The 27,426-nt window shown below is 43.9% G+C and overlaps 1 protein-coding gene across 4 annotated transcripts in view; it reads right to left on the bottom strand.

The window, feature by feature from the left end:
• The window catches only part of F13A1 (coagulation factor XIII A chain), a 60,827-nt gene extending 33,643 nt beyond the window's left edge, over positions 1 to 27,184 (bottom strand). Inside the window, exons 1-4 of one of the 4 annotated variants that reach the window (XM_033512088.1) lie at positions 27,158 to 27,184; positions 22,991 to 23,144; positions 17,297 to 17,485; positions 5,303 to 5,554 (exon numbers count right to left, since the gene is read on the bottom strand). In XM_033512088.1, the coding sequence (XP_033367979.1) occupies positions 5,303 to 5,554; positions 17,297 to 17,485; positions 22,991 to 23,144; positions 27,158 to 27,172 (610 nt within the window). In that variant the 5' untranslated portion in view covers positions 27,173 to 27,184. Of the gene's footprint in view, positions 1 to 5,302; positions 5,555 to 17,296; positions 17,486 to 22,990; positions 23,145 to 24,075; positions 24,190 to 24,489; positions 24,508 to 27,157 lie in introns of those variants that run through there. The other 3 variants (XM_015618118.1, XM_015618119.2, XM_015618116.2) reach the window with 3 other exon arrangements.
• Positions 27,185 to 27,426: the final 242 nt, after the last annotated feature.

The raw sequence follows: 27,426 nt of genomic DNA, 5'->3' as shown, positions 1-27,426 counted from the left end.
CAAGATATTTTTATATTTCTATGTCTATAAACATAAGGGATAATGGGTAGATATGTAACATAATGACCTCCACACTGGTGTGCAAAGGATGATAGAGAAGCAAGGGTTAAATACAAGAAAACTATTGCATTTGGGGAGATCAATGCTTGTCATTATGCTTTTGTACAGGCTCTGATGACTAAATAGGACTTGGAGCAAGCAGAGGAACAGCAGGGTTCATGGAGTTTTACCTAAAGGAGACAGGTCTGAGACTCACTCTTGTATTTGGCAGGGTGGTATTGATCTGTCCTCTCAAGGCTGGACCATTAAGAATTTTATAAGCTTTTCACTACCCATGACCTAGTCAACCTCAACCTGCACCCATGTACATAGTGGATGATCATGGGTTTACTATATTTAGAGGCTATGAGGTGAAAGAGAGTGTTAAAACTTGACAGTGAATGAAAAGGCTGCAGCCATTTATGCAGGCAAGGACTCTGATATTTATGAAACTGTATATAATATTATTTTTTTGTGGTCCAACAAGTTCTGTATAACATCCCACTAAAAATATGGCAGATGTTACAGATCATGTAGGCTCTGTTTCACTAGGCTGGATTTTCCTGATTTTCTCATTGAACCATTATCTGCATTCTCTCACTGAGCTTTTATTAAAGTCCATCCATACAAATAGTACAGAGAGTTCATTTAAAGAAGGAGAATTCACACCTTCTTCTGTGCAGTTACACATTCAGTTAAGTGTGTGCATATGCCTTCTTGACAGCTGTTGTTTTCTTTTGGGGATTAAAAATATCAACATTGATCTTGCTGGTATCAATTGAGATGCTTATGTTATTTTGAGACTGCATGATCTTTGCTAAATCAGATGAAAATTGATTAACTTCTCTGTCGATTATTTTAAATATTTGTGTTTTTGATAAGGTAAAAAGGTCTTTTGTGTTTTACAGGGAAGCCAGCTGCTTTGATTTCTGACAGCTTTCACTGCCCTTGAGACTGTTTAGAAGAAAATATGAGGCATTTGTGACTACTTTGATGCTAAGCATGCTCTACATAATGCAACTCCTAATTATTTTGTGCAAGTGGAGGCTCACATCTGACAAACAGAAGAATTCCACAGAAATGTGCTGGGTTTGTTTGTTCTTTTTCTCTAGCAGTTCAGAGGGGTTTTTACTCACTTCTTTTATCCTGGGAATTTACTAAGACACCAGCAATGCTACAAAGAAGCAAATTAGCTTCTATGCTACTCTGAAGCTGGTGAAAACACACTTCACCTGAAGACAGAACTGCAGGTGAGGAATGCCTTGCTAAAGACATGAGGAGTGCAGAGTAAGCCTTTCTATTTGGGAAAGTGAGAGTGAAAGTGAACATGAGAGATCTCTACCCAGAATGGAGGGACCCCAACCCCAGCATATCAACCTTGTGGTGCTGGAAAAGCAATTTCTTCATGCAGAGAGTGACAGCTGAGCACAGCAGCACCAGCAGAGAGGTGGAAGTGGAAGCAGCAGGCTTGCCCTGAGCTCCCAGCCTCCCTTCAATGTGCTCCCGCAGGAATCCAGGAATGTAAGGCTGAGCCTCACTGGAACCACAAAATCCCCAGGGCTCATGTTGGGAAGAGGACAGTGCTGTGACAAACCTCAAGCTTCAAGAGCTAAATGCAGTTATCCACATAAAACACTCTACCCAGGATCAAGATCAGTGTGCTGCCTTGAATAGTGCCTGTACTTGCCTACATTAATGTAACAGAAGGATGAAGGTCTGTGTGAGTTTTGCCGATGTGGAATCTATGACAAAAGCAATCAAATTTAAGATTTACCTATAAAAGTAAGAAAATGTTTTCGGGCCAAATTTGGATGACTGGTAACATGTGAGACAATTCCAGAGTCAACCACATGTTACTAATCCTCCAACTGTATTAGAATATTTAAGCAGAAGAAATATGCAGCTGACTTAATAAAGTTGCAATATATTTAATTGCTTAAATGTAATCCACTTTGCACGAGGCTTGGGTGAGCAAAATGCACTCCTCAGCCCACAGGATCTGCATCTTACTCAGCTACAGTACACACCTCCACCTGTGAGAGAGTCACTGAAGTCAGCACAAGGTCTTTTCCTGATTAGTACTTAATGCTCCCCAGCAGAAAGACGCAGGGACTCAGCACCTGCTTGGAAAGAGCTCACAGTTCCTTGGAAGGAGCTCACAGTATCCAGATCAAAGGAGCTCTTCTCCCCTTTCATGTAGTCTGATATTGCCAAGAGTTTAGTTAAATTCCAAGAAGTTATCCTTAACTACTTGCCATTTTTATCTTCTGTTCCAGAACTGAAGAGAGCTCTGCATGCCCAAAAGCACATCTGCTTTATCCAACTATGTCATCTGGCTGTAGAAAGGATGCTGCCTCTCCTCACAGACTTTACCTTGCTTATGAAGTAATGAAAATTTCAACTGAGTACATGAAATCTGAATCCACTAGTTAGGTGAATTCCCAGATATTTGGGGCTAGTGTACCTAATTTTGGAGAATCAGACCCTGTGTCTAAAGTATTTTTGGTTATCAGTCTTATATGTAGCTAGAGGGATTAAAATATATAAAAGCATATGATGATTTTGGAAGCAAAGTACTCTGTAGCTTGACTGGTAAAGTATTCAAACTTCTTCTGAAGCAGCAGGGGAAAAAAAACCACACAATCCTGCCTGGGAAAATATGTCAAAACTGAACTATAGTGAGAAAAAGAGTAATAAGAAAGGGCACAAATGCCTCTGTATTAAAGAAAAGCTCATACTGACATATTGATGTTCCTCCAAAATGATGAGTCGGAAAGCTGCACCAGGCACTAGAGCCCATACTCTGCTCCCTGCTATAACAATCCCCATTCATTCCTGGCATCAGTCTTCTCTCTTTTTAATGAGGCTTTTCACTCAGGCTTTTCTGCTTAGCTATTAACCCAGCAAACAAGTCTAGAAGATTTTCAAACTACTGTTTTCTCTGCATTTTAACTGCCTCAGTTTTTCTACCCTTTTGTCATTCCACTGAAAAATCCTTTCCAGCCAGGGAATAAAGCATGAAGAAACAGTTCTTGATTTTCTAACACAAGGAGAAGAGAGAAAGACAGGTATAGGAGCCAATTAGCCCAAACTACCTAGGAGTAAAAGAGGAACAAGAAATGAGGATATATCCAAATCCAAATGAAACAAGCAGGAAATTAAAACTATAGTAGTCAGCAAGGGACAGGACCTGAAGCCATTGAGACACACCTGAAAATGTAAACTGCAGAGGAAAATGTGGTCCCCACATTGTTGCCTGCCAAGTTGCTTGCCCTGGATCTGGGGTCACACAGCATGTCCTTGCTATCTTTTTTGCTTCCTAAGGCAGACTTTTCCCATCAGCCTTGTCGATGCCTGCCACTGGAGGCAGCTGCTGCATGTCTTGTTCCCTGTGTGCTTACCCCCATGTTGTGGTTTTAATCTTTCTGGCTTTTGGACTCCTTCAGCTCAGGTGAGGGTGGGAGGGCACAGGAGAGCAAAGTGTCTGTATACCATGAATAATGGTGGATCAGTCTGCACATAGACTTGCTGGGCAAGGAGGAGTGAAGTTAGGATCAATTCTTCCTTTTTTCCCTCTGACTAACACCTCACATCAGTTTGTGTGGTCCCAACCACATCACAATTGAGTAGGCAATCCCCTACATCACATCTTGTGTCCACATTAGGACTGCATGCAGGCCTGGCTGGTTATCTGCTAATCATGAGGCAAACTGAGGCAATTTGAGAAGCTTTTCCTTGGGTTTACCCCTTTCCAAAGATGTGCTGAGCCACTGCAGCATCACCATGCTGGCTGTTAAAACACCCAGGACTAAAACCAAGTAGTGCTCTACCTTTAGGGGGAGAATTGCACCTTCCTGGCTGAAGCTGTGAGTCTGATGATGCCAAAGCAAACCTTAAGAGGTTTTGTCTGCTCATAGTAGGTCATAGCTTTGGCAATGTTTCTTCTCTTTCTGTTGTACACCCTCCAGAACAAACTGTCAGCACACTGCTCTGAGGTACCTCACACTGCTTTCAGAAGTATCTCACAGTATGCCAGGGCCTTTGGCCCTGCCCTTGCCTCCTATTCCCACTTAACTAACTCCTCTTTATTCAGAATTAATCTCTATCTTCTTAAATAATGCATAAGCTAATCATTGCTTATATTCCCTCGGACTAGGGGCAAGTAATGAATCCCGCACTAATCATTCCATGTACTGACAGCAGTGCAGCTGAATAATGGGCTCTACTAGCAATGCTAAACTTACTTGTCACTTGGTAGGAGACCCCTTGTTTGGTACAGGATTATTTGATGCAAATATGTGGAAAAAAAGGAAAGATGAAGAAAGGGTAGCAGGAGAATATTGAAGTTAGCTGGTGACCTAAATATACTGCAATACATGTGACTTGGAGCCTTGCAAGTGGTGGAAGCAGAGACAGTGCTCCAGCCTGTCAGAAGGCTGAGTCAAACCATTCTGGTCCTGCTTGCCCTCTCCTGAAAGCCAGACACAGAGTTCATTGGGTAAAATACAACCTTGACAGCATAAAGCCTGATTTCTTCCAAGGATCCTGGGAAATTAAAAAAAAATAATAAATTGTTCTTCAACCCACTGTATTATAAAAAAAGGCTCATTTGCAAAATGTTTTGTTCCTCAGAGAGGGCACTGTTGCTAATTAGTCACTAATAAAGGGGAAGTTATAAGGGCAAATATCATGTAGCAGCAGGAAGGCACCACCAGTGACGCCACAGCAAGCTGACTGCACCTAACCTGTGCAGCAACAGCAGCTCCCATTGAATTCCCACAATATTTTGACTGCAGATGTTCAGTCCCAAATGTGACAATTATTGATGTAAATCAACAGAGTATGTAAAGCCACCACATCCTGCCCCACACCAAATCCTGAAAAAAATATGCCCATAATGACATGTTTAAGGCACGCACAGGCACACTGAAGACCCTCAGTATTGCCTATTCAAGTCAAAGTAAAGCCTTGGGGTATGTTTACTATGAGAAATGGAGCCTGAACTGGTAAACACAGGGTTGGCCTCATAAAACTGCAGAGTTGGACAAAACAAAGGCATTGGTTTCCAGCATGAAGCCCTGCTCACACAGGGCTATTCCCCAGCCTGAAAGACTTGACTTTTGGCAGAGTTATTATAAATTTTCCAGACCCAAACTGACATGTCTCCAACCTCCTTGGTACCATGTTCCTGTTCCTGGACCAACCCACCTAAAACCTGATGAGCCCAGCAGCACAAAGTGTAAGCCTTTGACCAGGTACTTACACTGGCACCAGGGATTGAACAAGATGTAAATGTCGGTCGCTGAATTCCTGCGTGTCCGAAGGATGCCGAAGGGAGTCAAGACAGCAACATACAAGCGAAACTTCCCAATGATACAGGTGGGGGAGGACATGATGGACAGTCGAATTGAGTTGTTTTCTCTGTGGATAATCTTGGCTCCCCACTGACCAGGTTTTAGCACATTGCCTACTAGGATTGGGATGTAGGTGCCTTTGTTTTGCTGTGGGTAGCGACCTGGAAAGAGAAGTGAAGAGGTTAACCTTGTTTTGACAGTTTTTTAATTTTCTAGCGGTCTTCTGCCCTTTTGTCTTATTTTCAATGGAGGTGGCAGGTTTTCATGGGCAAAAATAACCTACTCTCTCTGCCCCTCAAAGGGCCTGGTTACTTGACAGCACAGCCACAGAAGTATCTGCAACAGCTCCCTGCAGGAAGCCTGTGCCCACACCCCCACCCACCTCACTCCTGCAACCTCCAGTCCCACTGGCTTGAGCACTGCCACAAGCATAGATAGCCCTGCCTGCATGAGAAGGGGCTGTCCAGTCTTTTCTTGCTCACCATTGTTTATCCTGGTGCAGCAAGTGGCACTCTGGCTTGCTCCTTGCCTTGGTGTCAACATCACCAGCTAGACTGTTGGTAAATCTAGGAGTTTAGGTAAGAGTCCCTCCCCAGTTCAGATGCACCCACCACCCTTGTCACTAGCACACAAGTGCCCTCAGGGCTTTGGGACTCTTCAGCAGAGCAGAACCCTGTTCTTGTCTGCACTACTGCACTGCCAAGCAGAGACCAAGCACTCTTTTTATGAAGTCCACACAGATGGAGGAAATGCAAACGAGTCCACTTGCAGATACCCAGTGCTCGGTTCCTCCCAAGCATCCACTCCTTGGGGATGTGATGGGAACCAGTTGTGGATGCTCAGAATATAAACCACCACACTGGGGCTGAATCACCAAACTTTCTCTGCTAGAAATGGGTCCCAAAGTATGACACACCCCCAAACCAACGCACGTGAGAGTCTGCCTCACAGTAAGACAAATCACACCCCAGAGGAGCTTATTTTACTCTGCCAGCTCTAAAAGCAGCTAGACGGATAGGCTACATGTAAACACATACAGTGCCAGGATTCAAAGTTGTGTGAGGCTCCACCCCTTGAGACTGAGGTAGAGCCAAACTAAATCTGGAAGCCAACCAGAAGCACAGACAGAAGAGACACTTGTGAGAAGGATGAGTTCCTTATCTCATTCTCAAATCCACTCTTCATTTCATATTTTAGGCTGCAAGTCAGTCTCTCTCATTCAAAAATAGGGTAATGAAAAGCAATGATGGCAGACGGAGGGACAGACTTCTATATTTTTCATTCCTACTATTTAAGAACTTCAAAATTAAACTCATTTTCTTTCTTGCTTATTTTTATACTGCCAATGTAGAGATAATCGCAGATCTGAACACTGCTACAATTTGGGAAAGGACAACTCCAGCTTTGAATCTGAAACTTGCAAGCTGCCACGACATTTGTGTTTCTGAGAAATCTGGGGCTACTGTGCTTCATCCAAGAGATTATTCTGAGCACATGAATTTCCATTTTGCAGATATTCAGTGCACATAAATAGCCCACTTTGCCCTGCAGGCCAGGGATGCTGTAACCCATGAAACTCATTCAGATCAGTGAAGAACACAATGGAAGGAAAAGACCTACAGAAGAATAAAGGACTAGAATAAGAAAGCAAAATCAATAGAAAACACTAGAAGATAGAGCACTGGACACTTCAAATAAAAACCATCAAAAGAAAGTCAGTGTAGAGAGAAGAGCCTATAGATGTAACAGATTCTGGGAGCTGAACACATTCTTGTTCTTTGTAGTGCAACTGTGTATGACCCAGCTTGCCTCTACAGTTGATATTTTGCTTCTAGTTTTGACATAATCTTTTTTCTAAAAAAAGCAGTCCACGCAAACAAAGCAGCAGAGCAAACCAAGTAGCTGAACTGATATCCTTGAAAACCATTAACAAGTGCTACTTTTAAAAATACCTCCGTACCTCCTTCAGAAAGGTGGGAGGGGGAAAAGATTGCTATTTTAACATGGGTAGGAACTGACATCTTTGTCATTGCTGGAAGCTGCATGTTGGTGTAGGAGCCTACTGGGGACAGGAGAAGCTGTGCTCTGGCAGTGACTTTGCACCACCATGTCTGTGTATGCCATGTGTACATGGGGAGACTGCAGAATCGCTTCCCAGAAAATCTGCCTACAGGAACTAGACAGGATTTCAAAGAGGCCATGAAAACTTTTCAAGACATCCTTATGAGACCACTGCCACTGTCCCCTCATAAGCAGGTTTGACAAGCCTCTGCTATTTTCCCTTTTTCTGAAAACTCAAAACCCCGTTTCCCCTTCCCAACAAGCAAAGCCACAAGACACCCTTTTGCTCTACAAAGGAGCAAATGTAGTTGCTGTTGAGGAATATGCAAGGTTCTTTCAGCCCAGAGCCCCACACAGCTGGCCCATAGAGTGAGAGGTCAGTGTATTATCTTGCTCACCCATGAGGAGAGGGTGCTCTGGAGCATCCTTGCAGATATAGCATTTTTCCAGGGACAGATGTCCTAGAAGCCAGGATACTTTGCAGGGGTTATAAATAGTAAATACAAGAGAACACTGTTTGCTCCTGACAGACAATCATGATTTGGTGCTTGCTAATATTTACATAAATCCCAAACGCACAAGGAAGTTTGGGAAGATGGGCAGAACCCTCAAGATCACACTGAGCAATTTCCAAAGTTTTTTTTGAAGAGGGGACAGGTTCCCTAATCTTCTGAAATAGAACCAAACCAAACCAAAACCCAAACCAAATAAAATGCAAATGGAAGAATAAGGGGTGCAAATGAAAGAGTAAGGTAATTGTTACCTCTGGAGCTTGTGGAGCTGAATTGTAAACACACATCTAGACATCTGACAGCATCAGCCACACTAGTCTCATACACACACATCTGTTGTCTTGATACTAGAGTGCTACAAAGCTGAGTAGCTTTGGCATTGCATGCTAAGGTTGCTGGCCAAATAATTCTTACATAAGCTCAGTATTATGTTTATCAACTTTGTAGGGAAGTCCTATGAGGATGACTTGGCCTCTTGATCTTTATCTACATCTTGAGCACACATTTCTGACTGCAGTGGAAAAGTAGAGCCAACTTTGGCTCATAGTTGGGGTGTCTGCAATGCTGGCCCTTTCTCAGAAGGAGTAACATGCAGTGGTGATTTCATTCTCTGTCTGAGTCACTAAGGAAGAAGATTCAATACTATCCAAAGACTCATTACCAAAAGCCTGTGAGTGCCTGGCAGGGTGCTCTCTGAAGGGTCTCTGGTGCTAACCCAACCCACGGAGAGGCAGGAGGCAGTTTGAGTACATGTCAGGACTGGGACATGTAGACAAGATAAACCCTTTTTATGCTGACAGGAGGGTGCTGACATTATGCCAGTAGCATTAGCTGGCTCAGGATCTCTCTGGCTCTGATTTGCTCCAGGAGTTGGCAGCCTGAACCATGCTCCACAGCCAGTTCTTTGTGGTTGCCTCACTCCTCAGTGCTCACGTTTGCTTTGGGTGTAGGAGGCTCTGGCCCTCACACGAGGATATTTCACAGCCAATTGCTCTGTGGTAGACAAAGTTGTTGTGTGACATCAGGCTGTTGGGATGTCCCTGTCTGCTCACTCTAAATGCACATGGAAATGGGAAAATACAGCCTGTGAACTCAGGAAGTCTGGAGATTCCTGCACTGGGTGAATTTTTTTATAGGCTCCTTCAAAGATATCATGTATTGAATAGAAGCTGCTGACTGTCCTGCCTTTGAAGCAGGAGAGAACTCACAGTGACCTCCTTTCTTAGGCCTCCAACCCTCTGCATTTCAGTGTTAGGTCCTGAGCCACAACACTGCCAGAAGACATCACTTTTTACAGAAACCTCACTTGTACAGAACATTTAATGGCACAAACAAATCTATTTCCACTGATGCACAGTGCACAGGCCTGCAATCCTTTGAAACTTCTTTTTTATCCGTTCTTATTCCACCCTGGTTTCTGTAGCTAACCAAGCTGGGGTCCTAAAGCTTGTGGTCATTTCAATGGCAGCTCAGCTCAACTCTACACTTCTTGGGTGCTCCAGGCACCCAGGAAAAGAGGAGCAAAGTAGCTGCTGTCACTATAAAGGACTCATAAATAATAAAAAAAAATGCATAAAGATCTACATGGCAAAAGGCACCATGACCACAGTGTGTGTGGATGTGGGCATGCATAGGATGTCACAAATAGACACTTTACAGGGACAAAGAGCAAAGGGCAGTGTTTGTTAAAGCTTGCCAAAATCTATTTACATAGCAGCAAAATAATGAGCTATCCAAAACAAGGAACTGTGGCCACAGACATGCATTCAAAGTGAGTTATTTTTAACATATGCCTTTCCTCCCTAGCATGTCAGCTCTGGGCCCATCAGGCACGGAGGCAAGCTGTGTTAAATTCTGGGTAAAACTGCTACACCAGAGAGGGATTTACAGGAACAGAGAGAGGGTGAGAGATAGGTACGGTGAGTTCAGCTGTCAAAACATGAGCGGTACTCCTCCAGTTATCCAATTCTGTTGCTGTCCTTTACATGTGACTAACAGGAACCAGGGCTTGCTTGGACTATTCTCCTCCTTCTCCTTCTCTATCCTGTCCCTGGAAGCTCCTGATTACATGTAGTGTAGTTTTCCCCTCGATCCCCAGTGGGCATGAACACTGATGTGTGTGTGTGTGCATTAAACAGCTCATAAATGCCATGGCTGAATTAGTGCTGTGCTGCTGGCACAGACACTGGAGGGACCAGCAGGTGCTCTTGGATAGGTCCTACACAACTGAGCTTTACTTCCAGCAGCAAGGAGGGAAAGTTTGGTAGCACAAATATTAGATATCTAGTGAGCTTCTCAAGACATTTCCTTCCTGATGGAAGTGGGATACCTCAGAAGAGAAGGAGGTGAACAAACTGTATCTCAGTAGTCTTTATGTTTTTAGGAACCCTCCTTGGCTTTTCAAGGAGTCAAGTGATCAGTCTCCCTTTGGAGTATATATTATACACAATAATTAACAATTTTCTTATAAGTTCACTTGTTTTATCTAGAGACACTCTTTCATATAAAGGGTAAAAAATCTATTTCAACAGCATCCATGGAAGTATAATAATTGTGATATGTTGATAAATATCTTCAAGCTGGAAGTCAACAGTACAGCGCCATAGAGTGTAGCAGAGGTAAGCCTTCTGATAGCAAGCAGTCTTGGAGATGGGTGTTTGCATTTGGGATTTATGACATAAAACACAGAGTAAAACAAATTAGAAAGAAACAGGAGAGGTGCTCCAATAAAATTTCAAACAATCAAAAGAAGTAAGAAGAAGAAGCAATTTTTTGTTAAAAGCAGTAGTCTCTAAATCCCTAACATCTCATCTGGGCTCCTCCCACCCTCAAATTCCACTGCCTTCAGAAGTGCTATATACAAACTTGGAAATGTAGTAAACGCAAATATCTTGAAAGAAGTTTTACTCATGGCTCCAGTAATGAATCCTCAACATCTGGCCACTCTGTCCCAGCAGTGAATGTTTCTAGTACTTTACAACTGTAAAACACACATCAGAGCCACACACCTTAGCTAGTAAAACAACTAAGAAATACAGCCAGATTTTATGTGCCACTTGATGCTGCAGCAGCAGTGCAAAAATCTGCCTAATAAAGATTGCTTTGCATGAAATAGTGCATTCATAGACCACCTCAAGGGACTCCCTCCTCTCTGCTCCTCTGGGGCCCAGCTGGGAATTCCAGAGGGGAGGGAAAAAATACCCCAATGCCTTTTTTCAGAAAGTGGAGAGGTTTGTTTTTTGCTAAGAGCTGGCAAATAGGTCTCTTGTCTGCTGGGAGTCAGTCTCTAGGAAATATGTTCCACTGCTAATAAAGTATTTTTTCTTTCACAAAATGAGACTCCAGGTTTAGACCATCAGGTGTTTCTATATCTCTGCTCAATTTTAGTACTTCTTTGTGAAACGAGGATCTAATAAACTCACAGTGCTGAGTTACCTGCCAACACAATGTGTCCTCTAGACCAGTTCTCTTGATAATGCCAAAAAATTGTCACCCTGAGAATCAGACCTTTTGATATTGTTTTCATAATTTCTAGCCACTTTCCCAGGAAAGTAACTATAAACATAGGTGTTTATACATTCCATTAAAGATAATACCTTTTGATAGACGTCTCTCATGGCCAGTGTGGTTGGGAAGGTGGTGACCTGACTATTCAATCCCTGGTCATTGTCAAAAATCTGTAAATACTAAAAAGACAAAATAAACTTTCTTCTTTCATCACACTTCGAGCTGTGTCTGTGTGAATCATTTCATGTCCGACAGTGACAAGAAATCTCCTAAAACATGAAGATCCAAAGTTTTCCAAAGAACAACTTTCACCCAGAGTCAGAACTCAGCTCAACATCCCATCCCTAGTGCTGGGGGACATCTCATATTCCAGCACCTCTGTTGGCTACAGCCTGCCCTGCCCCAGAGCGGCTGAGGAGGACGGGTGACAGCAGATGTAGCAATACTTCCCACTAAGGCAGAATTACTGCCTGAAAAAACCATCAAAACCTCAATAACCCCGGAATCATTCCTGTCCCAACTCTGCTGTGAAAACAGGGAAAGGCCGTGGATGCTGTACATTGTGAAGAGCTCCAGTGATTCTGGTGTGTGTATCCTGAACTGGACCTCTGACTATCTACTTGAACTCAGATATCCATCCGACTACAAATGGGAATTTGGTGTCACCTAAATAAGCCATATGGCATCAGCTCTAACATCTTTACGCTCTTAGCTTCTTTGATGTGTTTGTAACTATCCCTCTGGAACTGGCTTGGGAAGACTGTGGAAAAAGGAGCAGTAAGCCTCTGATCTCAGGCCAGAAGCCAATGATTTATAGAAGCCTGAGGAGAGCATACGGGCAGGTGTGTGGGTGCCCACACATGCACATGTGTGGAAAGGCGATGTTAGCCTGGGGGACTGGAATTTATGGTCGTTCCAGAAGTGCGTCAATGAATAAAACGTTCATAATAACATTTAGGGCTAGACCAATATATACAGATTTATGAAGCCATTTAAGGAAAACACAAATAGACATCAATTTATGAGGATGTGGGGAAATACATCATTAGAGTCAGGATGCACCATATAAACTCATCAACCCCTCAAGGATTTACAGCCACGTACTGGAAACTACTACTAAAATCAAGACTGAAGGCTGTATAAGCCCATCTCATCATACATCTGCTTTTCAGAGAAATCCCTGCCAGTGCAGTGGTGCCAGGGGAAACTTTGCAGCATTCACACCAAACTGGCTGTCCCAGGTGTGGGAACTATGCTCAGCCAGGCTAAGCCTTACATTGTGGAAAACAAAGAGGAGCACAAAGTATTTCCATCACTACAAAGACAGGAGTCAGGACAGATCAAGGTGGATGAAGGAGTCCATTGGCTCCTGTGGGTTCACTGAGGATCCAAATCCAAGTGGGATTAATCCCACTGTGGGGAACAAGATCACACTGTGGGGAACAAGAGCACAGCATCAGCACTTCTCTTGTGGCTTTTACACTGCAACCCCAGACCAATAAAACGAGTATCATCCAACTGGTGATGCTTACCTTTCCTCCTGTAAAAACCAGGAAGCAGAAAGAAATAAAGGAAATATGTGTTGACTGAGCAGCTCTCAAACCATAGGTAATGTGGCAGGGCTGAGGTCCAGCACAAGAACTGGAATTACATCTAATTACTCTTTATAAGTGGATATTTTTCCATGTGTATTTTTTGGCACATTCATTGTGTTCCATACTTTGGCAGGCAACTATGGTCCTAATTTAATGAAGGATTATGTGCAAAACTGAATTATAATAATTTGCATGTTAGCATTTCAGTCAATTTCACCAGGGATGACTCTACAGAAAACAGTCTGTTAAAGTAAGAATGACTTCAGTCATAAAGAACTATCACAGAAAAATATCTGAAAAAGTGACTTTCTGACAGTGATTGGAGTGAATTATTTATATATTCACATATATATATATATCTACATATACACAAATATATTCTATGTATATTTACATATACATATTTTTGATTATACAATTTAACCCATGAATTTTGTGAAAATGGTGTTTAAATGGACTGTGAATTCAAAAGGATTGTAATTAAAGATTGCTCTCTGAGTGTTTCAGATCTAGTTTCACATGACAGAAGAAGTATTTGTCCCAGGTACCCTTGATTCATTATCAATTAAAAGGATTAAGCAGTCTCTACTTGCTTTACTTGCTTCATTAATCATCCTTTTAATGATGCACAGGAAGAAAAAATAGGAGTGAAAAAAAAAGTGAAAGGAAAGTAAATTTTAGGGAATAACGGAAATAGAATAGTTCTGTGCACACCCACAGGATCAATCCATCACAATTGTCACATTTTTCAGGATCAAAATTAGTCTTTAATGGATAAAAATTCTGTGATGGATTAATGTCAACTCTGGGAACTTTCTCAGAGCTGGGAACTAATAACTTCTGAATAGCTTCATAGGCACTGTTGTATAAATATCCCCCACTGCAGGCACAGCCCTGCAAAAGGAGACTTCAAGCTTTCCCAGCTCCAACTGTATTCCCTGGGAACCAAGGCCAGCCATCCTTATAGAGTAACTTTGTACCTTATGAGAATAGAACCTTGAACCACACAAAATATTCTGCAGTTCAGGACAGCCTGGTCCACATTGTTTGGGGAAACATTCATGCTCTTGGAGATACTCAAAACCTGCTCATAAGGCAAAGACCCAGAGATGCTGGAGAAGGTGGACCTGCTTTGACCACAGGCTAGAGACTACTAGATGAGAACTCCAGAGGCCCCTCCAACCTAGGTTATTCTATTCAACAGTCCTGCTCCACCATTTGAAATCTACTGCTCAGGAGCACAGAGTGCTCCTTGGAAAGGTCATCTTACAGCAGCCTGCCAATATTTCTGTGTGTCCATCACTTTAATCTCCCAAACTCAGCACATTCCTAGGAGGCATACTCCTTTCAGCACAAAAAGGAGCTCAAGCTGCCCCTGCTGCAGGGCTGCTGTCTGAGCCACTCCCTAGGGATAGCTTCTGCCTGACAGATTCACCTTCCCTGCCTTCAGTGTTCTTAATGTCAGAGTCTGGTCTATGAGAGAGTGTCAGAGGAAGAAAAAAGAAAAAAGAAGAGAGTTCATCCCACTTTAAGACAACAGGGTTAAACTCTTCTTGGAGGTGCCTGCTTCTCTCCATTGCCCACAGGCAGCCTGGGCAAGAGCTTTTGGACTGGGTTCTGCTGTTCAGGCAGTACGAGAGATGAGAACCAGCTCTTCAGGAAGAGAAACTAAAAAAAACTGGATGAAAATGGCCACATCTCCCTGTGACAAAAGGTTTGAGAGCACAGCACTGAGACATTCAGCAGCCAGTTGTCTTTCCTAAGTAAGAGAAATTTCCTTCCTCTTCTCAGCATTAAACATTAGCCTTGATACTAAAAGGAGAAGTAGCAGGAATCAAGCATTTAATTTCTGAATTTTTCTTCTCTTCTGTGGGCTGTTTTTGTTTTGCTTCTTGTTGCTAGCCTCTGAGAATCAAATATACAGCAGTTTCACCACATGTTCACAAAGAGAAACGTTTGCAGAGTGGTGAGTGTTGACCAGTTCCCAGAAGAGGAGCTTGAACACCTCCCAGTTGAATCTCTGTGAGCTAAAGTCCTTGCAACAAGAGGGCAGTGGTGCTCACAGAAGCAAAGAAAAAAGAGGGAAGGGCAATAGCATTGAACACTATCTTGTATCTGCAGCCAGTTGCCAGCCACCACACATGGACACCCATCCCATTTCACAGCGACAGTGAAGAAGAGGGAGGGGAATTCCACCACACACTCAGGGCTAGCTCCAAAGGAATCATTCAGAGCTGTGTTTATTGCAGAGACTCCCCTGGCTCAGGCTGTCTTAACCCCATTCCTGCCATGACTGAAGATGAGAGTATTGGATGGATGTGTTAGGAAAGAGCAACAGAGAAATAAATGAATGTGTTCTCTTAAGCAGATTGTGCAATGTCAAAAGAAGTGTTAATTTTCTTCTTCCAGTACAGAATATCTGATTAAAACAAATGCAAACTGCACCGAGTGCAATAAAAAACAAATGTTCCATTTTCCATGTCTTCTTGATACAGTTGTTTGTTTTAAACATATAAAGATTAAGGGAACAATCTTGAATTTAATTAAATCCCAAAAGAACTAATGATATTTATGCATATTACATTTTTAAAGGCACTTATGGCTGTTCAGCCAATCATTCACTGGACTGTCATAACATGCCTCCCAACCCTAATTTAAATTAGAAAGAAGAGACCCATGAAAAAAAAATGTGCAGACACTAACATTTTCACTGCACATATGTTTAAGAGATAAACGCCCATCGAGCTTTAGAAGGCAACAAATCTAATAAATGGCCACATCATCATAATTCAACAATCGAAAAGACTCAGTGTAACAAATTTCAGATCTGCACCTCACAGGAAAGTAAATTAAAACATCAATTATATCCTACTTTAAAGACTTTATGAGGGGAACATTGATGTCTTAACACAAAAACTCACAGATCAATCTAAATGATGCTGGGTATTTCCCAGAGTTGTGCTGGAGGGACCAGAATTTGGTGGGACCATCTTTGGAGCACAGCAGGAAACCCTTTTGCTTCTCTCCTTTTCTAGTGAGGTTATGCCCTTCTCTAGTCCCATGCCTTCAGTGACTCAACAGCTAACTTTGGACCTGGGTCTTTGATGAAGATTTCTCAGTGAGAGGAAAAGCTCTCTTTCTCTTCTGCCAATAAATCAAGAAAGTCTCTGATATTGTCCTGAGTAAGTCTCTCAGTACTGGTGAAGCCACACCTCAAATCCTGTGTTCACTTCTGGACCACTCACTACAACAAAGACATGGAGGTGCTGGAGAGTGTCCAGAGAAGAGCAATAGAGCTGTTGAAGGGTCTGGAGCACAAGTCTCGTGAGGATCAGCTGAGAGAGCTGGGGATGTTTAGCCTGGAGAAAAGGCAGCTCAGGGGAGACCTTATCACTCTCTATAGCTGCTTGAAAGGTGCTGTAGCAAGAAGGGGATTGGTCTCTTCTCCCAGGTGCAAGCAATAGAACAAGAGGAAATAGTCTGAAGTTGTACCAGGGGAGGTTTACACTGGATATTGGGAAAAATCTCTTCACTGAAAGGGTTGCCATGCATTGGAACAGGCTGTCCAGGGAAGTGGTGGAATCACCACCCCTACTTGGGTACATAATTTGGTAATAAACATGGCAGTGCTAGGCTAACATGTATACTCAACAACCTCAGAGGTCATTTACAGCCTTAGTGATTCTATGCTTCTGTTTCTGGTCCAAAATTACAGTCGTTGAACTTTATCTCTTGCTACTAAGTTGTTTGCAAATGCAGGCTGAAAAGTTGTAAGATTCTTCTACCCGGTGTAACTTCACCTCTTTATGTAATCAATATTTTGCTATCTCAGATCATACAGTCACCTCTCCTGCCTCAAACAACAGACTCTTCCTCCCTACATCTCCTAAACACTAACAAAAGAGGTTTCCTGTTCCACCTACCTTTCATCATTGCCATACAGCATTAACCAGATTTAACTTTGAAAGCTCAAAAAGTACAGGTTCTTACGAAACAGAAACGCCCAGATTTTGCTCCTTCCTCTCTCACTTAAAATTCTGCTGGTTTTCTCAAGAAAGGATTCAATCCCTGTTTAGAAAAACACTTCCCTGCTGATGGCTAAGCCTGTTTTTATGGTTTATCAATCATAACAGGAAAAGACCCAGCCATTAAGTTCTGTTGTTTTCCTGTTTATGAGAGACAATGGCTTTGCTTTGCTTATAAGACACAGCCTTTGCCAGGCACTCACCCATCAAAAACTCCAGCCAGAATTGGTCTGTCTCTGGCTTGTAGGGTCGGTTGAAGTCAATCTGGATTTGGAAAGCCTGTCCCCGACGCACTATCAGCTTGGGGTTGTAGTACTTGTCAGTGTGGTGCTCCTGCTTGTTGATCTCGTGAGGCTCCTTGAACATATAAATATCCACAACACGCAGGTAATCTGCAGAGACACATAAATGAACAGGGGGGGAAGGAGTCAGTGTGCTAAAATGTCATTATTGGTATCAACATCATTAGAGTCCCTGCCCTCCCCTTCTCCAGGGAAAGAACACCATGCAAGAGGAACATGCTGGATCTGTCTGGGGCTTACGTGCTCCTAGCTGAGAAAAGATTTATGGACAGACACTTCTCTGTCCATTTGCCATTTTCACAGAGGCTAAAAGGCTTCTATTGCATGGTGAGAGCAACCACAGAAAGAGCACTAGGTGTTGGAAGTTCAATGACCCCAAGGAGAGTGTGGACCCATCTTTCCAATGGCATCGTCTTTCTGCAAGTCTGGGCCTTGCTATCACAGGTTTACCAGAGCAATCAGTGTGACTTTGATGTTTGGGGCTTCTTGTCTCCCTTCTAGTAGCCCCCCATTTGTAAAATGCAAATTCAGAGGGGCTTTGTGACACTTAAATATGTTATTTTGCAAAATGCTACCAGTATTGAGAGCTGAAGAGCCTGAGAGGCAGTTAATGATCTTGCATTCAGCTGAGAGTTTGGATTGCCTCTGTTAGATAAGGTTTGGGTGTACTGCATGTGTTATGTCTCAGCTTCTCAGTACACCTCCACTGCTATTAGTGTCTCCTTATGAAAACTAAATATATCATCACAGCATATAATTACAGCATAGAGTTACAGGCAAGCAGTTACAGGCAAGCAGTAGGTATCTATAACATGCACAGGCAAAGCTTTGCTCCATTCAAATTCAGACTGTCTAAAGGTTTATAGCAAGCTAGAAGTTGTTTGTTCAGCAAATGACCAGTGTGGGGTGGCAGTGGGATAGCCACAGGCACTTGCAGTCACCATAAGCTACATGACTGTACCACGCCATGAACCTGCACAATAGGAGTCTTCTCACACTGTGAGAAACCACATGAAAATGAACTGGACATTGTTCTTTTGCCTACAAGCTTAGGCAAATAATCATGGAACTTCTGCCAGGAGGAGCAGGACCATTACTGCTTACCACCAGGAAAGAGACAGCAGGGTAAAGCTAGGTTTGCAGCTCTCAGCTTGTCCTTCCAGGTGCTGACAGTTAGAAACAAGCTAATTCCTGAATTTTATACTTAGAGTGACAGAGCCAAACTCATGCCTGGCAAAAAGAGCTGCACATTTACAGCAGCTGGTGGAGCTGTGCGTACTTGTGATGGTGGCTAATTTGGCCTTCTACTAACCACACTGTGGGCAAGAATGATGTGCTCAGTGAGTGAGTCGGACATTCAAGTCACTGAGGGCTGAATGTGGCCCCTTTCACAGAAGCTCAGCACAATTGTTTAATTTGTCAGTTCTGGACATCAGCAGAGCACTGCAGGCAGCACCTTCCCTGGATGGGAATCATGGTGCTTCTCCTGCTCCAGCTGGGCTCTGGGCAACAACTATTGGGAGACAGGGGAGTAAGGGCGATGGGAGTAGGTCCCACTCCTGCTTGCATCATCCCTCAGGTCCTTATCTGTGTCCTTTAGGAAACAGAAGGAAAAGAATATGCCTGAGGACACAGCATGATAAGGAACCTTTCATGGAAAAGCCCCGAATAGCTGAACCCAAAGCCATCTGCCTCCTGCTCAGCCTAACTTGCAAAAAAGCTAGAATACTCTGTTCAATCCTGAGTCAGGCTTAAAGTCCCATGACAATGTTATTGTTATTCTCTGCTTAATTCACCAACCTTCTGGAATAACTACTGTAAAAACCCACTGACTTTAGCACTGCTGAAGTTATAGAAATGTCTGTATGAAACATTTTCCTCAGAAATCATTCTCATTGCCCCTCTGTGAAGTAGGGCATGCCTCCACCTCCCTCATTGCAAAACTTACCAATGCCCTCTCAAAAATGCTGACAAAACTCACAATTAAATTACACGAGACAGGAATCTTCTGTACAGGGATAAAGCAGGGACAGGGGAGAATATCTCCCCTTATAGCTTTCAAACCCATCTGGCCTAAAAGCACTACATGTAAAAGCTGTGTATTTTGGGGTTCTGTGAGGAGTGAAGCTATCAATAAGAAACTGGCTCAGCTTCTCCTTCATTCCAAGGAGGCATAAAAACAGAGCTGAGGGTTTGTTTTATTTTCATCTCCTCTTTTGCAATAAAAGGCAATAGTGACCCCATCCTTCCTCTGCATGTTAGTCCCTTTAAGGAACTGCAAAGCCAATCCACCCTGGGCTTTCAGATCAGCATTTGCTTCATTTTATTATAGGACTTTGCATGGCTCCTGTCATAACACAGCCATACGCATCTGCAAAAAACATATTTCATTTTTGGTCTTAGTCTTAAAATGTACGTTAAGCTTGCCAGATGAAGATAACCCAGAGCTGAGCCTGTGCTAATTACAGTAATGGTAATTACAAAGAGCAAAACATGTGCAGGATAAAGGGATGTGCTAAGACCAGCATCAGGGTGTGATCCAAGGAAAGCTCCAGGTGATGCTCATCTGTGAGGGACAGGTGGCCAACCGAGACCTCCTTTGAAGTCAGGTCCACTTGAGGGTTTGCCTGTAGCCTGTAGTTCAGTGCAAGCAGGTTTGCTGCATGAGAGGCAACAGTGTGATGCCTTCTTAAAGCTTGTGTAATGTTAAGCTCACAGGGAAATAAATGAGCACAAGGTTGAGCAGTTTTTCAAATAAAAAGAGTAGCCTTAAAACACCAGGTTTCCTCAGTCAACCAGAGAGGGAGGGCTTTGAATTACTACCAAAAATAGCATGAATTTCCAAATGAAGCGCCCATCACTCTGCTAGCAGGGGAAGCACAAATGCCAGGCGAGTCACCGGACTCTGCAAAGGAGGGTGGGATGACAGGGCTGTGTCCTCCCACCGAGCCCACTCACGACACACTGTGGTGAGATGAGCTGGCCAGGACAAGCAGGGGGGAGGAGGACACGGCACAGGGATGTTCCAGGGACACAAGCTTCTTGCTGAAGAAGCGCTCTGTCCCCCTCAGGAGCATCTCCCCCCGCAGGAAAGCCGGCTCCAGCAGCGGGCAGCCCACTGGCCGGGCTGGGGACGCAGCCGGCCCTGGCAGCAGCCCTGCTCGCCCCGGCTGTGATTCAGAGGAGTAGAAGTGGGTGTCAGCAGAGAGCTAGGCAAGCACAGGGTCTTACCTCATCCGAGAGTAGTAGCTAAAATAGGTCAAATGAATCACACCCTAAAAATGCCTGTTTCTCTCTGTTGGCTGTCAAGGGAAACGAGGGTGACTAGCTCAGCTGTAGACTCCTACACTGCACAGATCAAGGGCAGAATTCAGTTAAATTTAGGCATCTAAATGATGTGAGCCTGGTATGTAACTTATTATGGGCAGTTGATGGCTGGTTGCTGCAGTCAGTGGAGTGGAGAGAAGGGTCCAGACCACCATGGAACTGATTTCCAGCGACTCTCCAGACAACCTGTGCATTCACCTCCACTCACTGGATGGCTCTGGGCTGACTACAGCCTGACACAGGTGAAGACATAGGTGTTTAGAAGTTTATATCAGATGTCCAAAGGCTAGAAAACACCTCCGTTGTAACAGCAGAGATAAAAGCATTTGCATGCATTTTTTCAGTGTGTTATGGAAACAAAATCTGGGAACCACTACAGAAAAATCTGGACAGCCCAGAAGTGTAGGGGTGTGCAGGGGAAGGTGAAGGTGTCACAAGCAGCTCTCTGCCAGGATGTGCTCACAGCTCTAGAGCCTCCAAGCACAACACTGAGAGTCCTCTGGAGCAAGATCAGCTCCTGAATGTCCCATCATTGCTCCATGGGGCAATAAACCTTTAATGTGGTCTGACAGGTGACTGAAGCATCCTACCCCAAATAATATATCCAGGGACCACACTTGTATCAGATGGTACCACAGGCTTAGATCACAGCTGATGTGCACCAAAACAGGACTGCTGCTACAGTCCTCCAGGGACTCTTCAGGTCACCCCTCAGGTCACCCCTCAGGTCACCCCTTGCATATTTTTGCTACAAGCATTGGAGAGAACTGCACAGCAGAGCTGATTCAGCTATACAAAAATAGGGTTTTTTGCATATATTTATTTTTCAGCCATCCCAGTCCCATAGCCAGGTTTACCCAATGGCCACACAAACCTTAAGGACATGTTGGGCCCCTGCCTCAACTCACTTGACCCAACATTCTCAAGTTTCCATTGCATTTCTGAAAAGCAGGAGGCTGCCACCCACAAGCACCACACTTCATTCAGAGCCTGATGTGAAACACATCAAAAAGCAACAGGAATCTTTCTCCTGGTACTGGTGGGCTTTAGCTACAGGCTGCATTCCTTCTAAGGTATCCCACACTCATACATCTCCAGTTTCTGTGAGCATATTGGGTTTGAAACAGTGTCTAGCTGGAACCTGCGCAGCATTGCATTTGACAATTTAAACACACACACTTGCCCCAGAGCTACAGGGTTGTCAGAATAGGTTCAAGCACAATTTCTGCAGTCTTAACATGCTAGTTGGTTTGTTCAGGCATTTTTTTAAAAATAAATGCTTCTAAAAGAAATGTGTGTGTATTAAGATGGGGGTGAGGAGGGGAGGGTGATTAAGGCACATGATTAGGATTACAGAAATAATGCTTTGCAACTTGTCACTTAAAATCTCTTTGCCTGTTTCCCAATGTGTGAAATTCAGTAATTAATTCTTGTCCACATTTATTTAGCACTCCTTCAACTCTGGATGAAAAGTCCCCTATGAGCATTAAGTAGTATTACATCCAGCTACCCTGAGCTGCCACATTCAACAAGTTCTGCTGTTCAATTAAAACAAACAAAAAAATTTAACATCATTTCATTGATGAGTCATTCAGAAGTTAATCCTGTTTTCTTTTAAACCAGATCTTAGGTACTTTATATTTCAGATTGACTCCAAAGAGCTGACACTGGGAACATACTTTGACTTGTCTGTTCTCTACCCTGATATGATTTTGTTTCCCCAGCCAAATGATTAAAACATTTTTCACAGGAGAATAAATAATTATGTGGGTATTCCTTCTAGTCTCATTATTTTTTTGTGAGTGAGCTGAACATATATAGCAAAAGTTTTCCCTGCCAGACAACATTTTGCAGCAGTTGCCCAGGCAGGTTAAGGCCATATAAACGAGATGGGCCGTTAAGAAAACAGACTCCTTCTGGCCCTTCACCCCAATGCTGCCACAGCCATGCCTGAAAACAGTAGGTTCTTAACGTGACTGTGATTGTGATCAAGCTGGAAAAGCCCATTTTTGCCTTTTTTTAACCAGTCCCACAGTTCAAGCTGATAACTGGTCACTCGGCTTCTTTAGTCCTCATTTTCCTTACCCATAACCCATGCTAACACTTCCATACACACAGGTGGTTTCAGTAAGTTTTCCCATGAGCTGCTAGAGAAACTGTCTGAATTGGAAAGATGTAAGGAAAAAGTGGTTTGGATTTAGTCCACAGACCTGTGCTAAGAGTGTGGAAGATGCAAAAACAGATTTACAGCTTAATTTTACACTGTACCTCTAGGATTAAATCCTCTAGGTATCAATCCAAAAGCTTCCATCTCAGGAACCTCATTTTCTTCATCATTGGAGTAGTTTGGTGGGATGGCTCTTCTCCCATTCAGAGGAAGTTTATTCTCCTCGTTGGTGCTCGTTGTTTCAGACATCCTGTACTAAAAACGTTGTAACAGTATGAAAGAAAGAATGCAAGGAAAAAGCAAACATGAGCTAGCATGGCACGTGCAAGATGGGAAAAGCCAAAAGCAATGTGGGGTGCCAGCGAGCTACACATTTTTAGACTTACATAAATAAAACCTGAGAGGCAGAAAACATCAGTCTGATGATAAGTACAGCTCTCTAAGGATTAGAAGGCATTTTGTGTTCATCAAAACACATGAATAAGAGAAGAAGGAGGGGGTGGGAGAAGGAGAGGGACGTCTAACACAGAAGTATTTGCCTAGGAGAAGCAGGGCACTGAAAATATTGGGAAGTTTCAGGTAAAAGAACTGGAAAATCTTTCACTCTCATCCTCCATAAAAGCATTATTGAATTCAAAATAGCAAATTATATTTTCAGAAAGTGCATCACACGCTACCTCTTCCTAATAAAAATGGCATTATAAGTCATACTGCAATCAAGCCAAATATTACAGCCTACAACAGACTGTGGATGATAAGTGGAGAATTGTATTTTTGTCCCTATACACACAAACACCCAATATCTACAGGGCTAACTCCTGCACCCAGACAATCTGCTTTTGAGAAAAAAGAGGGGGAGGGGGGAAGAGAGAGGGGGGTAAAGGGGAAAAAAGGGAAAGAAAAAAGCACTTATCCACTTATTTCTCTCTCCCACTAACGTCCTTAAGGGAAATCTTAGATGTAGGCTGATCAGAGACTTCTTTTTGAGCTACTCAAAACTGCTTTCACATCTATTTCAGTATAAGCATGTAGCAGTGAAAAAGCCATGCAACCCTTCTAAGAAAATATTAATGACTGAGAAGAAAACTTCCTCCCAAAGCCCCTGAAAACAGCAATTTAAAATGTAGCAATTATTTAATAGAAGTAAGCTCTAAAAGGAAGGGGTTTTTTTAGTTATCGAGGGTACCTTCTTTTCAAATATTCTTTTTTTTTTTTTTTTCTTCTCCCTTGCAGAATTTCTGAAGTGCAATAGAAGCAATAGAAGCAAGGAAAAAGTTGAGGGCTTTTAAGTAGCCTCTGTATATCCTCCTCCTTCCTGTTGCAACAGGACAGTGCTGAAAGGGTTGCCAAGCCCTCCCCACACCACCTCAGAGGATCTGCCACCACAGCTGGCATGTCTTTTCTTACCCCCTCCCTGCCTTTCTTACCCCAACTCTTCTCACCAGGAGCATTTCAGAGTTTTTATGTTAAGGAAACAACTTGGGCATTGAAGTTTCAGTTGTTTTTGAGACCAAGTAGGAGTGCTTATGGCACAAGAGAATATGAAATGGGAGACTGGAGGGGGTTTTCTGAGGCAGATGGTCCAAAAAGCTATGCTTACCATGTTGCCAGTCTTTGATGGTGTGTCTGCCTCAGGAAGCCTGTGATGCAGTTTCAGGTGCTGGTTTTCAAGAGTCCTCCCAGGCAGACACAGTGATGGTTCCCCTGCTTGGTCCTCACAGCAGTCCTTTTAGAGGACTGCAGGACACATGAACATGGAGAGCTCATTGGCAGCCCAGCTTTTTCTAGAGACCTTGTGCTGTCCAGGACAATGAAGGTGTTTTGCACCACACAGCTATATTTGGGTCAAATGACCTTCAGCTCTTGCCCATGATAAAGTGTGCATCACCTGACAGGTCTGGGGCTACACCTTGTGGGAGCTTTTTAGCTTCATGTCAACTTTCTTTAGTTTCATCAAGCTCTAAGGTAACTAAAGGAGACTGTGTGACACCTCCTCTGCCAGACATAACTCCACAGGCCAGTGGAGCTACATGGAGAGAAAGCAATGGGCAGGGAAGAATTCAGGCCTATGTTCTGCCAGCTGCTGAGGTAGAAACCACCTACTGAGAACTTGCGTGGGCAGCGGTGAGAGCCCCTCTTATGCACATGGCACCCACCAAGGGCACTTGCCTCTGCTGCAGAGCAGATGAAGGAACAAGGAGACACAGTGAAGACAACTCTACTGTCTTCCAGGCAGCTATGACTTCCAGCCCCATAGCACCAGAGAAGCTTCAAACCTCCAACTGGCTAAACACCACTGAAATCAAGCCAGGGGGCAGAAAAGGAGAGAATTGGGTCACATACCTGCAACGGGAAACAGCAAGTAAATGATCTGAATGACAGGACCCCTATCCTACCTCCCTGGGGTTTTCCCAGCCACAGAAAGGCAGTTCCAGGACACATGCAGAGTGTGGGTCAGAGATCTGAGCTGGGCACCTGGGAGCAGCACGGCTGCACCAGCATGGCATTGTAGGTGGGGTAAGGAGCTTGCTAGGGCTGATTGCCAAGGCACAGCATGGGGCTGCAGCAGTTTTGGGGGCAGCCTGGTTACCTGCACACAGGTATTGAACTATGCTTTCTCACAGCTGAAGGGTATGAGAAAACTGCTTAACACTGTCTGGCTTGTAGCACAGAAAACCACCTGTCTGGGAGGCTCCCCTTCTCCTGTCCTGCTCCCCAAGGAGTGCAAGCACTCTGAGGGGACAGATCTGATCCCATCACATGCATCCTGAGGTGCAATTGCCATTGACTCACTTTTACACAGATGGGCCCTGTGGCAACCATCTGGAGGGCAAGCAGCACCCCTGGCACGCAGGAACACAATGAGCTTTCTGGGGGAGGAGGCTGGTTGCCAATTTTATTTTCTTTTTTTTTTTCCCTTTTTTCCCTCCCGCTTGCATCCACATCTCTATGTGGTGTGTTGTGCTTTGTGCCTCTCTCTCCCACTTCCAGCCAGCACTTCAGTTCCCAAAATTGCAGCTGCTGCAATGATGTTACAAAAACTGATATAAATATTGCCTCGGTGCCATGCCTGCTGGAGGCCTGCAACACAAATAAGAAACACCGTCTCCCAAGGAAGTCATGTGCTTTCCCAAGTGGCTGCGGTGCTGTCAGAGCCAGGAGGAAAACTTTCCGTCAGAGCGAGGGCCGGAGCAAGCGGCTGCAGCAGAACAGATCCCACTCCAGCCATCGCGCCCCAACAGGCAGCGCTTGCAGATGTCTCCCCGCGCCCAGACACATCACCCGGGGGCTTTCGGCAGAAGCCACCGAACAAGCAGAAAGTGGGGAGGCCAAAATTTTTTGGTGGCAGCGGCAGGAGTAGGACTTTGCATCCACAGGGAGAGTAATGTTTTGCAGGCTGTGATTTATTTATTTCGTGGGGAGAGATGTAAATTCGTGCTTATGACAGCTCCAGATGGCAGGTATTTTCTCATTACCTTGACTTCTTAGCATTTGCTATCCCTTGCCTATTAGACTGCGCTGGCCTTAATTTAACTTCCGTGGATCCAAACTACTGACTGACGTCAGGGCTGATGCAGGAGGGGTATGGAAAACACAAAACCCTGATTTTCCTGTAGGGCGTAATGTTTAATGAATGATGCACTGGGATGACCGGTGGAAGAATGCTCTCTTCTGCACAGCACCCTGTGGGGAACTGTGAGCCCATATCCATTTCTCAGAGCAGCCTTCAGATGCTCGTGGCCTTTGCCAAAGACCTTTGCAGGCACAGGCACCCTTCCCACAGCAATAGCCTTTGGATGATGGACAGCCCATCCGCCCTAACCCCACAGAAAAGCCCTTAAATGGCTGCAAAGCTTGCACCCTAAAGGGTTATCTAAAATGTACTTTCCTGTTGTTGCCAGAGCCAGGGTTGTTCTGTTCCAAGTCCTCTCATGCCAGACAAGAGTTTGTGGAGGGAAAAACACACAAGTCAGTAAAGCTTTACAGCCAGAGGAGAGGGTGTGCCAAGATCTGTCACAAGCAAACTGATCAACCAGGTGCTCACATAAATGGGTTGCTGTGCTGTGTGCCAGTGACTAGATGGGAGGGATGTTTTGCCTTCTGTAGCTACACCAAGCACACCTCAGGAGCAGCTGAGAATTGTAAAGCTCTCCAATAGGGTGGTTTCATTTCTTCTTTTTTTAAACTATCACCCTCGTGCCATTTTCAGCATAGATGGATGTACGGATGCACTGGAACATTATATTACAGCATGTGCACAAGAGTACCTGCCAGGACATCATCCTCAAGACACCAGACTCTCTCAGCTCAGGCCTTCTATACATAATAACATAACTGTGCCTCTCTCTTGTCATCTCACAGCTTCACTTAGGAACCTGCACTCTTTCTTAGACGTTCAAGTCTTGTCTTCCCCCTTCCTCTGCATCAGTACTTGTCTGCCTGGAATTCATGTTCCTCTTCCTGTGATGCTCTGCCTCACCAAGGCTGCAGCCAGAGTAGAGCAGATCCTAGAAGAAAAAAAATTAACTAATAAAAA

Source organism: Parus major, chromosome 2 (assembly GCF_001522545.3).
Source record: "Parus major isolate Abel chromosome 2, Parus_major1.1, whole genome shotgun sequence".
NCBI classification, from domain to species: domain Eukaryota; kingdom Metazoa; phylum Chordata; class Aves; order Passeriformes; family Paridae; genus Parus; species Parus major.
Note: the sequence above shows the minus strand (reverse complement) of the source record. Positions and strands in the feature narration are given on the sequence as shown.